The sequence below is a fragment of the Typha angustifolia genome, chromosome 14 (genome assembly GCF_048772165.1).
Source record: "Typha angustifolia cultivar Huaian chromosome 14, ASM4877216v1, whole genome shotgun sequence".
Taxonomy (NCBI): Eukaryota; Viridiplantae; Streptophyta; class Magnoliopsida; order Poales; family Typhaceae; genus Typha; species Typha angustifolia.
The window spans coordinates 9,567,817-9,584,020 of record NC_133252.1 but is presented as its reverse complement, the minus strand read 5'-3'; the positions used below and the strand labels follow the sequence as shown (position 1 = coordinate 9,584,020).

Sequence of the window (16,204 nt, the reverse complement as noted above, 5' to 3'; positions counted from 1 at the left end):
TGTTATGCCTAAAATTAAATTATCTTCTAAACTTTCATTTGTATAACTTTGTTCCCCCTGTAGCAAATTAATTGAGAAAGTACATAAAAAGTAAATATTTATTAGAGGGAATTTTCTTACCAAATATCACTTTCCCATTCCATTAAATATACTCATTCTATATTATAAATGTCATTTTAACCTCTTATCTCTAATCTAAGATTACGAGTCCCAAATCTTAGCTTTTGAGAGAATCAAATTCATTTTAGTTTGTACAATTGAATTATTCATTTTATAATTATCTCAATGTTATTCACATCCATTGGAAAACAAATATAAATAGGATTATGTTTTTAGAAAGGAAAAACATTCTGGATGTAGAATCTCACAAATACAAAGAAGATTTGTAGATAGATTACGAGGAGAGGAAAAAGATTTTATGAATATATTAAAGGTTGGTATCATGGGTGATTCACCCATATCACCTAAGATATATTTTTGTGTTGGTAATTGAATTTGTGTTAGAATTCAATTTTGATTATAAAATGAAATATGAGGTGATCTACTCAAAATTTGCTCCAAATTAAATTCTTTCATTTGGGTCTTGAAATTAGAAAATTTTTATTCATTTTAGGACATTTAAATTGGTTTAGTAACCAAACACTTTTTATATTTTTTTATATCAAGACCAAGAAATAAAACTAACTAATTAAATTCAGGACTTAGTCTCATATCAAATAAATTAGTAAGATTTTGGGTCTCCTGTTAGTCTATATATAGTGTTGTAGCCTGACGGTTAAAGTAGCTAAATTTATTTCTAATAAATATTATCAATATCTTAAAAAAAAATTCTTGACTTTTATTTATGGTTTTCTAATGTTCACCATCCTTAGCTGCTGTTGGAGAAAGATGGTATACAGGAACTAGTGGCCGTTCATTGATGGCTATGGAGATGGTGATTGGTGTTCACATTTGGGACAAATTAGGAGTCAGTCAGTAATTAGATCAATATTGAACTCAACTTTGACAAGGAAATGGAATATGAGGTGATAGAATTGGACAATAAGATGATTTCTTCTTCTTCTTCTTTTTTCCGAATTCTTAGATCCCTCTCTAAATTATCAAAACTAAAATTCCTCTCTTCTTCCTCTCTCTCTATAATATAAGAATAAATATACAAAATAGATATCGTGTGATTTACACGTGATAATTTATAAATAAAAAAATATAACAGAAAGAGTATTTAAGATATGTTTAATAATTTAAGAGGCTATGTGACAAAAAAAAATTTAGAAAAGGTATATGAAAAATAATGATAATACAGAGCGTTAGTGTGAGTAATTCTCAAATTAATAATTTTATCATTTGTTTATATTTCTCAGTGTATAAGAAAATCGATTCTATTTATTTTTTGGATGCTTAAATGATTAATATAAGTGTCTATGAGTCCGTCGATTATGAAAAGTAATCATAGAAAGTGATTACAGGTATTTTAGGATTTTAGATTGTATCTCGTGTTAATCTATATATAGTCTTGTAGGAGTGGCCAAAATCACTTAATTTATTTTTACTAAACTTTGAGAGTTTTCTTATAATTTCTTTATTAATTGATGTTTTTGATACAGTATTCATAAAAATCAACAGATTAAAATGAGCATATTTAATGGCCCTAATGATACCAAAAAAATAAAAAATATCTGAAGGATGAAATAATATTTGTCTAAAGTTAGGTTATTTGCGAAAAAAAAAATACTCTAACAAGTAAGATTGGACTATTGAAACTAAATGCGTTCATTTTTTTTTATACTAGATGGATATATTTTTATAATAAAATATATATAATTTATATAAGAGATATATTTTACCAAGTATTTTTAGATAATATTTTGAATTAGGTTAACATTAATACCGTTATTTTTTAGTATAATTAATTTAATCTAAAAGTCTAATTAATTTCAATCAACAGAATTAGAGGTATTTTCTACAAATATTTGGTAAGAAGTTGGGACTTGATTTTTTAAATATTAAAAATGTCAGGGTGTTAACTACAAATATCTCTAGGATAACTCCAACTACTACTACACACATAAGGTTCTCTTTGTTCATCTAGCCAGCAATCAACCAAAGGGGCCCATAAGTGGATAGTTTCCTGAGGATAAAACCTTATTCCAAAGTCTTCATTACATAAGTCAAGGTATAATTTTAAAAATCCAATTCTATCTTTTAAATTTTAAATTTTTTCAATTCTATCTCTTAGAAATCTTCTTTTAATTAATTGGATGTTAAAATGCAACATATTAGTTCAAATTAGTACATATGAAAAGGGCCCATTATCAAAATACTGTACTTAAAACATGTTAATTTGATTTTAGTGTCTCAAAGGCATCCTGACATAATTTTTCTTAATTATAGATATAAAATAACCTTAATGCTCCTAAATAATTTTTAATGTTATTTTATATCTAATGAGAGGATATAAATTAGTTGTCACCCTCTTCTTTAGGAAACGTAATAATAAGTTCCTTAGCTTCCTCAACTGTCTAAGAATCTCAACGACTTTTAAATTAAAGTGTTGAGAGAGGCGTATTGGGATCCTTCCATGAAACATATACCATCATATGGTAGGATGGTGTTAGAAGGCACTCCTCTAACGTTCCAAAGTAGGTGCATTGTGGACCTTGGATTGCGTGCATTTTGGACATGTAGTTAGTTCTCCATTGCGGACCTTATTTATTTATTTTTTTAATGTTAATCATTGGCATACACAAGTAGGTGTCTATGACTAGAATATTGTACATATATCTTGTGTGGCATTATCATCTAAAACACTAGAAAGCCAATCAACATGGCATATGTAGATGATCTGAACAGTTGACACTTTGTTTTTAATTAATATGATCACACATGAAAATTATGACATCTAATAGTTGCAACTAGGTATCCTTTATCATCCACTTCTCGTTGAGATGAGGGCTACCTATTCATTTCGAGTCTGACATGCGAAGTAGTTGTTCACTAGCATAAATATTCAGTGAGAGGGGTTACATTGTTATCGGAGGTAAAAGAGTAATCAAATAATCTAGTAATTAATTCTTAATTAAATTTTTATGAGATAATTAAGACTTTTGAGGAAATATGCCAAACCGGTGATATAGAACATGCTTAGCAAATATATAAATAGGAGAAATTTATTTTCAACGTCAAGCCTTTTTTATTTTATTATTGTTTGCATTCTACCCTCCGAGTATTTATTATTCCACTCCTGTGTTTTACTTTAATTGTCTCAAAAAATTCCTAGATTAATTTTACAATAATAGCAGTTAATAAGAGAATAGGGAACATTCCATTATCATTTGACTTTGAAAATACTTTAACCTAGAAAACCTTACTGGAGGGTATTATGGTTATCTTACATCTAGTATATGTATCTTGTGGTGCCCACTATTTTATCTTTATGGATTCCAGTGTATCTCTGATGATATAGTGATTGTTTTTATTGATCATAAGTCTATAATCTACATGCTAAACTATTGATAATCTCCATGCACATTGAGATATTTTAATGTGCTAATTAACTATAAAACCATCCATATATCAAAAAATTAACTTAGTGATAATCACAGGGAGGGACACTCAATTTTCTCGACCAATATATTATAATTAATCCATAGAACTTGCTGATAGTAAAGGATATGAAATTCTATCTACTATTCTCAATATCCCACTCCTTCTAGCTGATCACTGAATCTATCATTGACGACATTAGGGTTCTTTCCGTTTCCATTATAATTTATTTTAAACACTTAAAAACCAATCAATATGGAACAATTGACACTTTGTTTTTTTAATTATTATCACAATAAAAATATAATATATAGTTGACACAAGGGCTCCATCCATTCCATCTTGAAAGAACCAAGGAGACTGATATGCCTCCTAGCTCACAAAGGTTGAACGATAAATATTCTTACAGTATAGTGTAATAGATAATAAAAGGAATAGTTAATATATTTTATAAATTAGTTCAGTTATGCAGATAATATAAATTGAAGTGAAATTTGAACAACTCGCTTGGTTAATAATAATAATAATAATAATAAAGGAATGTTCAATCTACTTTTGAGTGTATCCAATAAAAGAAATTATATGAGCCAAGGGCCAAATATGGCATGATACTGAATAAAAGTCTAGATTAGTGCCTTATTACTATGGAGTAGAAAAATTATACCAATTTATCACAATTGCATAGGAGCTTGGATAGAGTCTGGATCAATGCCAATAGCATAAATTTGGGGGATGCACTTCTGGATATTATAATTAGTGTCCAAGGAATGTTAATCATAGACCATGAATTAACTCAATATATATCCAACATTAATCATAGATACTAATAATTGTAGATTTAAAAAACTAATGGATAAAGTTGAAATAAGGCAACTATTTGTGAAATGATTCATGTCCAACTAGCAATTAAAAATAATTAACTATGAGGTCACAGAGATAGTGTGTGTTATCTAGTGATGCCCCTATTTTTATCTTTATGAATTCAAGTGTATCTTTATAGATATAGTGATTTTTTTTTTAATTGATAATGAGCATGAGGCTTCTCCTGCATGCACCTTGTTAAATTTTATTATGCTAATTAACCATAAAAATATCCAAATATTAGAAAATTAGCTTAATGGCAGTCACAAAGAGAGACAAAAACAATATTATTCAAACCATCATATATTATCAAGCAATGGAAATTATATCATCATCCTAATCATGATGTAAATATGTTAAGACACTACCTTCATGCTCATTGGGTGGAGCAGAAGATAATAACATGAGACACAACAGCAAATAGAAATGACGAAATGACCACTTTCTCCAAACTCCATGCACCTTACAATCAACGTGCATGATTCAAATAGAGTCTCTTATCATCATTTATTAGGATCCATGTACAGTGTCGACTGCCCTTCCTCTGGTAATGGCAATGGCAATGGGCTCATCATCTCCATCACCCAGTTCTCCTGCTCAGCCACCTTCTTCCTCTCCTCCTCTATCTTCTTCCCGATCTCCTTTAGCTTCGAGTCGATCAATGACATGACGCCGGTGGCCTCCTCCAGTCCGACCCCCTCAAATCCTCTTCCTGCGAGTCCCTCCAGAACGAGCGCACGAATCTCTGCCTCGCGGATATCTTTAGCCTGTCACAAGAGCATCGCTTTACCATGGTATTAGAACCGAACACAATATCTAGATTTGAAAGAAAAAAAAGAAAAAGAAAGATAATTGGAGGGAAATAGATTAAACCTGGCCCTTTTTTTTTCTCTCTCCTATTCTCCTCATCCAAATTGAGTATAAATATAAATAATATTAATAAAACTTTATGCTTCTTATCATATCTATCAATCTATTAATTAAAATATAAATATCAAAATATAATAGTATAAATCTTTCGAAGAAGATGGTGAGTTAAAAAAACCAGGCGATGCAACTGTTCGGTCATCTTGGCCACACGTTGCTGGAGGAAAGTCTCTTGGTTCATCATCTTGCGAGTTTGCTCGAACTCCGGCTTGCTCTTGAAGCGCATGATCATGCGCTTGGTCACATTGGGAGGAGTTGGCCAGACCTCTGGCTGGAGATCATTGGGGCCATAGACAATCGCACACGCCTTAACACCGCAAAGAATGCTAATCTCCCGCACCTTCTTCATTAGCCCCATCTTGCGCTTCTTCAACGTCTGGCGACGAGTGGAGTCATTCATGATCCACGCTAGCTTCACTCTCTTCCGAGCCATGGCTTTTGCCCTATATTTGTAAGGGATTGATGTCTTGTGGGAAGACTATGGTACTAGGCAAAGGTATTTATAGGGGAAGAAAGTAGTATGAGTTGGCAAAATAAATTTTGCTAGATGTACCCAGTTACACCCAACACAAACAAAAGCAGTATGATTTACTTTTTTTTCTTTATATTTTTAATTACCAAAACCTATGTTGTGTTGCCCTATGTGCCAACAATATATACATATTTTTTTCTTTTTATGTATCACTTAGATCCAACATTATGTAACACTTAGGTTCGACATAATTTAATTTAATTAAAACTAGGATTCATTTGTCGTTATCTATAAACAGTAAAGTGAATCTAAGAGCATACGATATTTAATTATTGGAGCTTTAGTTTTGGAAATGCTATGCAGACAGACGCTGTAATAAAGAAGGCGACAAATTTTTTTTAAAAAAAAAACCCTAAGTGCCGGAATGCATAATAAAAGTTCGTCAAAGTATAAGTAAGCTTAGCATTTCTTATATCTTTTGGGAAAAATGGACTGAAAAAAAACCCCCAAATTTATCAACATAAAAAGCTGAAAAATGTAATATAAATAACAGTGGGGAATATATTTGGTACAATATTTTGTACAAGTTTTTTGGGAGAGGGAGAGAGGTGTGGTGTGGTGTATACCATTAAACTCTTAAATGCAGTAAGAAATCTCAGTCAAAGATTTGTGACATTACCCAATAGCTTAGCAGTGTATTCGCTGGGCTTGCAATTTTCTCATTAATTGATGCACTCCCCTTGTACCTAAAATTTTATAGCAATAACTAATAGAGAATTTTTTTTTAATAAATATTAAAAGTGCCACTATCTTCTTTTTCTCCTCCTTTTCTTTTTCAACTAATAGAGAATTTTTCTTAATAAATATTAAAAGTGCCACTATCTTATGTTTTTTCCTCTTTTCCTTTTTTAAGGCCCATTGTGACTCATCTTTCTTTTTAGAGCATCTTCAAAGGCTTCAAATATACAGCCAAGAGCCCTGTACACTCTAGGTTCTATATTTATTATTTAATTAATATAATATTTATATTTATATTTATATTTTAAATTATTTAATAAGTCCTTTTGATGTTATTATTTTTTAATAAAAAATATATGGTTAGAAAACTCTCATCGATATCTTTGTAATAAGACTAATATTTAATAGTTTCAGAAATAATTTTAAATTAATATTTTTTAATTAAAAATATCAAAATTATATTACGTGAAATAAAAATAAAATAATTTAATATTATACTCATTTTAAAGATCTCGATTAGAGCATTCTAATAGTACTATTTTTGTTAAAAATTAATTAGTAAAGCTAATTATATATTCAATTTAATTAATTATATTATTTAATAAATGATATAGATAGAATTTAAATTTTTGGATTAAACTTTTGTAGGGCAAAATTGATATTTCTAAAAATTAAATAGTATTGGAGATAGGCTCCAAATTTTTAAATGGAGCTCCAAATTTAGAGCTCCACTGTGTAGCTGACTTCAAATTTGGAGTTTTGAAACACGGTTGAAGATGCTCATGCAAAATTTAAAAGCAAAGAGAGAGCAAGTTAGTTCTTCTCCAACCTCCTAACTCTTGGTAATGTATTTTAGATTGGGTAGGGTAATTTAGGTTGAGTGAGGTATTTTAGTTTGCATAACGAAATTTAAATATTTTTTAGTATAGTTAACTTAACTTAGAAGTTTAATTAAGTTTAATCAACATAACTATTAATAAGATATTTTCTACAAATATTTGTAAGATATTAAAGATATAATTTATGAATCACAAATAGGTGAAAGGCACGATGTTAAATAGAAATTTGTTTAACTAACAAGGATTACTCTATAAACATGAGTAAAGGTTCCTCTTTCGTCATCTAACAATGCTAAGCATAACACCTTTTCCAAAGTCTTTATTATTATTATAAGGCTCTTCGTAATATAAGTTAGGTAATTTTTTTATAAACCCAATGTGGTCATAGATACAATCTTAAATAATACACCATTAGCAATGTGGCTATCAAATTTCTTACTAAATCACAGTGAAAAAGAAGAAGTGTTATACCTCTCTTTCAATGAGGTAGAGCTCTTTCTCTTCTCTGTTATTTGGCCCTTGTAGTCTATTTTTAGTGTCTCAAAGACATCCTGATATTAGTTTATCTGATGACGATTACCATACAGATGAACTAAATTAAATATAGATGTAAAATAACCTTAATACTCCTTGGCAAGTTTTTAATAAGTAATTAGAAAATAAAAGGAGACAGAATTTAAGGTCCAATGAGTGATATTTTAAGTATTTTAATTTTTTAGTTTAAAGAATAATGAAATATTTTCTATTTTGTTGATGTATTAGAAATAAAATATAGGATTCGAATGATAAATATTCATGTGATAAAATGTGAATGATAATAAAGATAAAATTTAGGGTGTCTTTAATGACCTTTCCATTAAGTTGTTTTCACCCTCTTCTATAGGAAAGATAAGTTCCCTAGCTTCCTCCAGTAAGAGAGTGCATTGGAATTCTTCCATTAGAATCTCAATAACTTCTAAAACAGGTTGATTTTTTGATCTGTTTCAGTTTGGCTTAAACTAGTTTTTTGGTCTGTTTCTCTGATTGAAGAGATTTAAAGTTTTAGAAGGGTTTCGACAAAGTGTTTGTAACGATCAGAAATATTAGAGAGAAGGGATTTATCAAATATTTCTGATTGATTGTTGATGCTTTCTTTATTAGAGCTAATTGTTATCTTGATAGTCGTTGAAATAGGTCATCGATTTCAATGTTCACTTAGATTAGTAGATTAATCACTTAAAACAATTTATCATTGGTTCTAGTAAGAAAGATAACTTCAGATATAGTTGCAGAATTCAATGGAATGTTTATAAGTGGTTCTTGTACTTGTATATTCTTAGTTGTCGCTCTAGAATTTTTTACGTAAAAATTATTTGTGTTCGCTTTAATCTCCATTTCTAATTATTTTTCTATATTTTTATTTTCATAATAAGCCGCTATCCCCTGGATTACAGTTAGCTTGAAGAATTTTTAATTGGTATTAGAACGAGTCTCTCTTACTTTAGAGAGAGATTATTTGGTAGATAAATTTTTTGAGAGAAAATCAATCTACTATAGGCCTCTCATTTTAGATGGATTCATATATCTATTTTGGAAAACTAACAAAGTTCCTGATGAAAATAATTTTAAAAAAAATTAGAAGTTGTTAAAGTTGCTTGAGCAATAATTCACAAAATCAAGGGGGAGTGTTTTAATATTGTGAATGCTTTGATTATCATCATATTGCTAAAAAACTATAATCCCTAAGAAAAATAGTAGAGTTATGCAAGTCTCTCAAGATAATAATTCTAAACTTGATTGAGAAAATTATATTATTTTTACTATTTTTTTATTATCTTTTAATAGTTTTTGTGAAATATAAGTGTAAGTAAACAAAATACAGATAATTCAAGTAATGTTGATGAGATGGACATCCAAACTACCTATGATGAATTATACAAGAATCTTAAAAGATCGAAAGGCTAATGGAAAATTTGTAGAAATACTCTAATAAAGGCCTTGCAGGAGAAAATTTATAAAAAAATAGATAATTCACTTTCGATCTCTCAAAATTTAACTTTTGAAAAGAAAAATTATTACTAGATAAAATTAAGTTTCTAAAAGTTAATTTGTAGGAGCAAATTTTTTTAGGAGAAAGTTTAGTTGAGAAAGTTAATAGTCTTGATTCTAACTTAAACAAGACTAAGAGAGTGCACTTGATAATAAATTTAATGTAGGTTCCTCTTCTAATGCAAAATCTATTTTTGTATCTGAAAATAATCAAGGACTTGAAATCAATCATCAAGCAACAAAAACTCAAGGTGGGTCGTCACAAATGGAAAAGGTAAATCACATACATTATGTTCACAAGGTTCATGTATATTCTAACTTTAGAAAGTCTATTGATATAAGAAGATTAAGATTTATACTTACATGCCATCATTGACTGTGTATTATGAGATATATATTAGACCAAGTCGTTATATATCAAGAAATGCTAGATGTATCACAAATTTTGGCTTAAAATCTAGACGAGTGTATATAAAAAAGATCTTTTGTCACCCCCATTGAGGTGGTTCTATTAAATAATACCTAAGTTCTTAGCTAGGGAGAGCTTTATCATTATTTCAATAATCCCTAGCTGCATGCATCTGTATAGTTTTATTATTGTTTGATCATTTTTGCTCGTTAAGGTTTCATTATTTCATTGATTATTATAAAAATTGCTTGTTTCTAATTTGTTTGTCATTAGTTTTATGGATCTTCTATTTTTATTTTTTTTCTTGTTTGAGTTTGCAAAGAAAAAAATCTGATGCATTTCTTTGAATGTGATTGACTAATATGACAACGAATCACCATATCATGAGATCTGTTTGCATATGTGCACTTGTTCAATAGTAGAACTCAAGTTATCTAAACAATTAGTGTCACTCTCTCTATTTGATTGCTTAATTTAGTGTCAAAAATATTTTACTTATGTCATTGAAAGGATTAATGAAAATGGCTACCACGTGTTGTGTGCGAAAGCCATCTTATTTGTATCCAGTTTGACACCGACACACATATAAATATATATATAAATATTATTATTAATTTATAAATAAATGTAAACGATAATTTGGGAGGTTCTATTTAGAGCTACGTATTTAGCTAATGTTGTGCGTAATGTTATTTCCAAAACTATTATGATTAATTTTAGTTTCGTCGTCTTATTTTATACATAATGCAATAATTGACATGGGTTTGATAGGATTTGAGTTCGACTTGATCACTTTTTTTTTTTGGTAATTTTAGTTTCTAATTTTTTTTTAAATTTGTTGTGAATCATTTTTCTTGCGTTGTCTTTGATCACGCTCCCTTGATTGTTTCTCTTGGTAATGAGGGCAAGATTCTTAGAGGTTAGAGATATTACTGAGCGCATTTGGTTCTTGATATTACTTTCTAACTCATCTCTCTTACTTCCTTTTTTCAAAAAAATTTAGAGCTTACGATGGACTCCTCGCTCTTTTAAAATAAAAATCTTCTCTTTCCTCGAATTATTGGCTTGCGATTCCTTGTTTAAGAACTACTTGCAATGATGATTTTGTTAAGTACATTAATTTAGCAAAGGTTAAGAAAACCCTCCGGTCTATGCCAGACACAAAAAACTCTAGGATTAGAGTGGTTTCAAATTGATTTTTACAAGAATTATTGGCATATACTTGGTTAGAATTTCTTTAAATCTATGTTACCTACTATAAAAGGTCAAAATAGGCTTAATCTTATTTGCAAAAATCTTAGCCAGAATTCTATAATTGATATTGTATAGAAAAAAATTATTCTAAATTAGAGGGAACATGGGTATCCATGAAGGGGATCCTTTGCCATATTAATGTTTTGTTTTTAGTGCTTGAAATCTTTTCCTCTTTGATGAATGAAGTTGTGCTTAAAAATAACATTCAGCCTTCTAAAATTTGGGATGACTTTGTGGTTAGTCATTTGAAGCATGCTTATGGTTTTTTGATTTGCAATGCAACCCTAAATAAAAGATCAGAGGTTGAACAGGGGAAAGAGAAAATGGGCTCTCTACCTACGGTGCTCTGGTCATGCTGGTTAGATTAGTTCTTATTGACTAGAGCTTTTGAGTGTCTCATGCCCTTCGGGTGTGAATCTAAGTTTGCTACTTGACTAGAGGATGGGTCTAGGTTTTTGTGGGAGTTGGCTATGGACAAATTTTAAGAATTTGGCTAGGATATAGGTCAAATGGGTGAATAATCTAGACTTGTTAGACTAGCTCGGGTCTCGCTAGATTGGCTAGAGCTTTAGGCTAATTAAGGCCCTTACGGGAGGCATCTATTGCTAAAATTTGCTATCAAAGTGGGTTAGGCTCTTAGCTAGAGATAAGCTAGGGTTTGGGCTACGAAAAGAGCTCGAACATGCGAAAGTCATGGACTAGACTAATTGGCGCGCTCTGGGCTAGATTGGACTAGTTAGGATTTGGGATGTGCCCCTTGTGTGTGAGGACATGCCAAAGGTTGGGGTGGCCAATCTAGAGTGAAGCAACCCGAGCTACGATATCTAAGAGGTTTGATTCAAGGTGGAGAGCGATTAGGTTCTAGAATTGGTCGACAAATAAAAAGAGACTGGAGGTTGATGGAGGGCTTTGACCATGCCTGGTTGAGGCATGGAGTGGGAGGGATGCCACGAGGTGGTAGTAGTGAGGCCGAGGGTGGAAATTGGATGATTAGATAGGGTGGAGATGGTGACGCAAGTGGAAGACAGGCATTATGATTGGTTAGCAATGGGGGTGGTAGAAATGAAGCCGTGCAAAAGATAGAGACGACTAGCTAAAGAGAGACAAGGGAGATAGGCTAGGGAGGAGGAGAGGATAGATCCAAATAAATTCATGTATAACTCAAGTAGGGCTACTATCCATAAATTTATAAAGGCTAACTGACTAAATTGAATCAACTAGCCAATTCGATTCAGACCCAACCAATGCAAATAAGAAATAGGTCTAGACTAAACCTTATATAGAACGAAGCAATTACAATAAACTTAATAGTTGATCTAAAATGAAATTAAATAAATTCAAATCCACTCAACTGACCCGCTGTCTTGAGCTTGGACTCGACCAAATTCGTAACAATCTGTTTAAAATGCTAGTAAGGTATCTTGATGTGACATAATGTGTTTATTCAAGTAGTATGAAAAAAAGTCACTAATACATGCATAAATTGTATAAGTTTGAGGGGTTTTTTCCCCTCCAAGCTCCCTGCTCAATAGCATAGGGCATTTCTACACATTCTCGCAAAAAGGGAATATCACATTTAAGTTACTTAAGCGAGTGTTAATCTATAAGCACAAGGATTCCTGACAAGAGTTCAAACTAAGTTAGCAGGATGGAAGTGTACAGTTTTTTCACAAGCAGGCCATGTTGCCCTCACTAACTTGGTTCTTAACTTTGTGCCAGTACACCTTCTTTCCTCGTTATAATCTCTACTGGCTATGGTTGATCAAGTAGCCAAGCTTTCTTGCAATTTTTTCTAGGAAAAATCAAATAGTGATTGTAGGCTTAATCTGGTTTAGTGGGATGAGATCACTAAATCCAAGAGAGAGGAGGTTTAGGTCTTGCCATTAGGGATATGCACTTGATCTTCTTGTCCCTCGTTGTCAAAATAAGTCCTTGCTATTCTCAATAAGGATAATAATCCTTAAGCTGAATGGTCACTGCCAAATGTAGTGATCTCCATTTGTGGAAATCAACTAAGCCTTGGAATTGTGCTTGGAGTTAGTGGGTTGAAATAAACGTCTAGATTAGTGCCTTATTTATTATGGAATAAAATAAGTTATACCAACTTATCACAATTCTATAGGAGTTTGGATCAACGGCGATACCATAAATTAACGGGATGTACGTCTGGATATTATAATTAGTGTCCAAGGAATGTCAATCATAGACCATAAATTAACTCAGCGGTTCTAAGACCAAGATTTTACTCTCACTCCAAATCATATCCAATAATAATCATAGATAGTAATTTCAACTATTTGTCAAATGATTCATGTCCAGCTAGCAATTAATTGTATGTATATATGTTGTGATGCCCCTACCTTATCTTTATGAATTCAAGTGTTTCTTTGCTGATATAGTAATTCTTTTTTTAATTGATCATGAGCCAGTAGGTTGTAGACTCGATAAGGCTTCTCTCCATGCTAAACTTTAATATGCTAATTAGCCATAAAACCATCCAAATATTAGAAAATTAACTTAATGGCAATCATAAGGAGAGACACTATTTTCAAGATCAATATATATTTATTTTCGAGATCAAATATATATTATCAGTCCATGGAACCTTTTCAAACAATTTAAAGAGAAACATAGTTTTATTCTCATGATGATGTAAATATGCTAAAGATATTATACTATCTTCATGCTCATTGGATGGAGTAGAAAATAATAACACGAGATTATCATTTTCTTCCTCTCTGTGCTCCTTACAACTTGCATGAATCACTCATGATTTAAAGGAAGGAACGGAAGATGCCATGGGCTATTAGGATCCACATACAATACCGAGTGCCCATCCTCAGGCCCCGGCGGGCTCATCATCTCCATCACCCAGTTCTCCTGCTCGGCGACCTTCTTCCTCTCCTCCTCAGCGACCTTCTTCCTCTCCTCCTCTATCTTCTTTTCGATCTCCTTCAACTTCGACTCGATCAACCACATGACACTAGTCGCGTCCTCCAGTCCGACCCCCTCGAATCCTCTTCCTGCGAGTCCCTCCAGCACGAGCGCGTGAATCTCTGCCTCACGGTTATCTCTAGCCTGTTACCAGATTATCAGGTTAGCATAATATCCAAAGTTTAATTTATTTTTTCTGTCCTATTTTTTTGGTCCAAAACCAGTGCAAATATAAATAATATCTATATAACTTTATGTCTTGTCTTATCAAAAATAAGGTATTTGTAAAAAAAAACACTATATATATATATATAACTTTAGCATCTTATCATATCTTTTGATCTATCAATTAAAATATAAATATCCAAATATAATAAATAAAGTTATACGAGAAGTTAGTGAGTTAAAAAGACCAGGCGATGCAACTGCACGGTCATCTTGGCCACACGCTGTCGGAGGAAAGTCTCTTGGTTCATCATCTTGCGGGTTTGCTCAAATTCCGGCTTGCTCTTGAAGCGCCTGAGTATACGCTTGGTCACATCGGGAGGGGTTGGCCAAACCTCTGGCTGGTTATCGTGAGGGCTATAGACAATTAAGCATGCCTGAACACCACAAAGGATACTAATCTCCCGCACCTTCTTCATTAGGCCCTTCTTGCGCTTTTTCAGTGTTGTTCGACGAGTGGAATCGTTCATAATCCACGCAAGCTTCACCTTCTTCCGAGCCATGGCTGTTAAGACTATGGTAGTGGCCAAATGTATTTATAGGGAAGAGGGTGGTGTGAGTTGGCAAGATAAGCTTTGCTAGGTGTACCCAACTGTACCCAACACAAGTAATAGCATTATTTGATTTTTCTTTCTATGTCACATTGCCTTCTTTGCCTTAAAAAGTATACTTATTCTTTACTTAGATCCGATATTTTAAATTCAATTGAAACTAGCGAAAACGTGTCGTTGTCTATAGATGGTAAACTTAATCTTCGACTTTTTTAGGAAATGCTCTACAAACAGACGCTTTTAAGAAGAAGGCGACCGATAAAAAGATACTAAGTGCTAGAATGCTATCATGAATATTTTTTAAATAAAAGTTCATCAAAATATACGTAAGCTTAGCATTTTTTATATATATTTTTGGGAAAAATGGAAGAAAAAAAAGGAGTAAATTTATCAACAAGGAAAAGTGTAAGGTGTACATAAAATGTAATATAAATATACAATAGTGGATATATATATATATATATATATGTATATATTGGTACAATATCTTGTACACTTTTTTGTGGAAAGGGAGGATGGTGTGGTGTACCATTAATTATTAAAAAAAATAGTAAGAAATCTGTGTCCAAGATTTGTGACATTACCAAATTGCTTAGTAATGTATTTGCTGGACTTGCAATTTTCTCATTAATTGTTACACTCCCCTTGTACCACAAAGTTGATGGCAATAACTAATAGAGAAATTTATGTTTAATGCCCTGACTTATCACCCATTTATATTTATACGTAGCTTGTCTAATATTTGCAAGTTAAACCGTATATTTTACTAAGTATTTATATACCACACCCATGGCTTGGTTAATACTAGCATTACTACTTGAGCAATCGAGAATATTTCATCCGCCACTAATCATTCTTTTATAAATATCAAAAAACCTTTTTTTCCCCTTTTTACGGCATGCTCTGAAAGTCATACAAATCAAATTAGATTCGCATGAACATAAAAATGAATCCTTCTTCTCCAACCTCCCTTCTCCACAAGTTGGATAATATATTTTGGGTAGATAAGGTATTTTTTTTAACTTGGTAGAGTAATTTAGATTGAGATACTTTAGTTTGGGTAAGGATATCTTAATATATTTTTTTAGTATAGTTAACTTAAACTTAGAGTTTTATTAAGTTTAGTCAACAGAACTAATAATTGGATATTTTCTACAAATCTTTGGTAAGGCTTATAGAAATTTCTTTAACTGATAAGGATAATTTTATGTGCATGAGGATGGTCCTCTTTCTTCTACCTAACAACGCTAAGCGTAATCCTTTTCCAAAGTCTTATTATTATTATTATTATTTAAGCACATCGACTATTATACTCCCATGAAAACGAGTTGCTACGTAGCTCACCCATTGAAAATTCCTGGCTTTGAATTCTTGTGGGATTTATTATATTTTGACTTCCTTTTGTAGCATCGTTGCTTCTTAG

The 16,204-nt window shown here is 31.6% G+C and overlaps 2 protein-coding genes across 2 annotated transcripts; both read right to left on the bottom strand.

Annotated features, from left to right (window-relative positions):
- Window positions 1–4,907: 4,907 nt before the first annotated feature.
- LOC140775706 (agamous-like MADS-box protein AGL80) lies at window positions 4,908–5,764 on the bottom strand. Its single transcript, XM_073119113.1, has 2 exons — window positions 5,450–5,764; window positions 4,908–5,171 (listed from the first exon to the last, which is right to left on the bottom strand). Exons 1-2 carry the CDS (start codon window positions 5,762–5,764, stop codon window positions 4,908–4,910), a joined length of 579 nt encoding a protein of 192 aa, XP_072975214.1.
- A 7,966-nt stretch (window positions 5,765–13,730) lies between these two features.
- Window positions 13,731–14,733, bottom strand: LOC140776663 (agamous-like MADS-box protein AGL80). The gene is made up of 2 exons (XM_073120448.1): window positions 14,419–14,733; window positions 13,731–14,149 (listed from the first exon to the last, which is right to left on the bottom strand). The coding sequence occupies exons 1-2, from the start codon at window positions 14,731–14,733 to the stop codon at window positions 13,835–13,837; spliced, it is 630 nt and encodes a 209-aa protein (XP_072976549.1). The 3' UTR covers window positions 13,731–13,834.
- Between the last annotated feature and the right edge of the window lie 1,471 nt (window positions 14,734–16,204).

Coding starts and splice junctions, on each gene's coding strand:
- LOC140775706 (XM_073119113.1), bottom strand. CDS start 5,764: ATGGCTCGGAAGAGAGTGAAGCTAGCGTGGATCATGAATGACTCCACT. Junction 5,172..5,449: donor CCGAACAGTTGCATCGCCTG/GTTTTTTTAACT, acceptor CTCTTGTGACAG/GCTAAAGATATCCGCGAGGC.
- LOC140776663 (XM_073120448.1), bottom strand. CDS start 14,733: ATGGCTCGGAAGAAGGTGAAGCTTGCGTGGATTATGAACGATTCCACT. Junction 14,150..14,418: donor CCGTGCAGTTGCATCGCCTG/GTCTTTTTAACT, acceptor ATCTGGTAACAG/GCTAGAGATAACCGTGAGGC.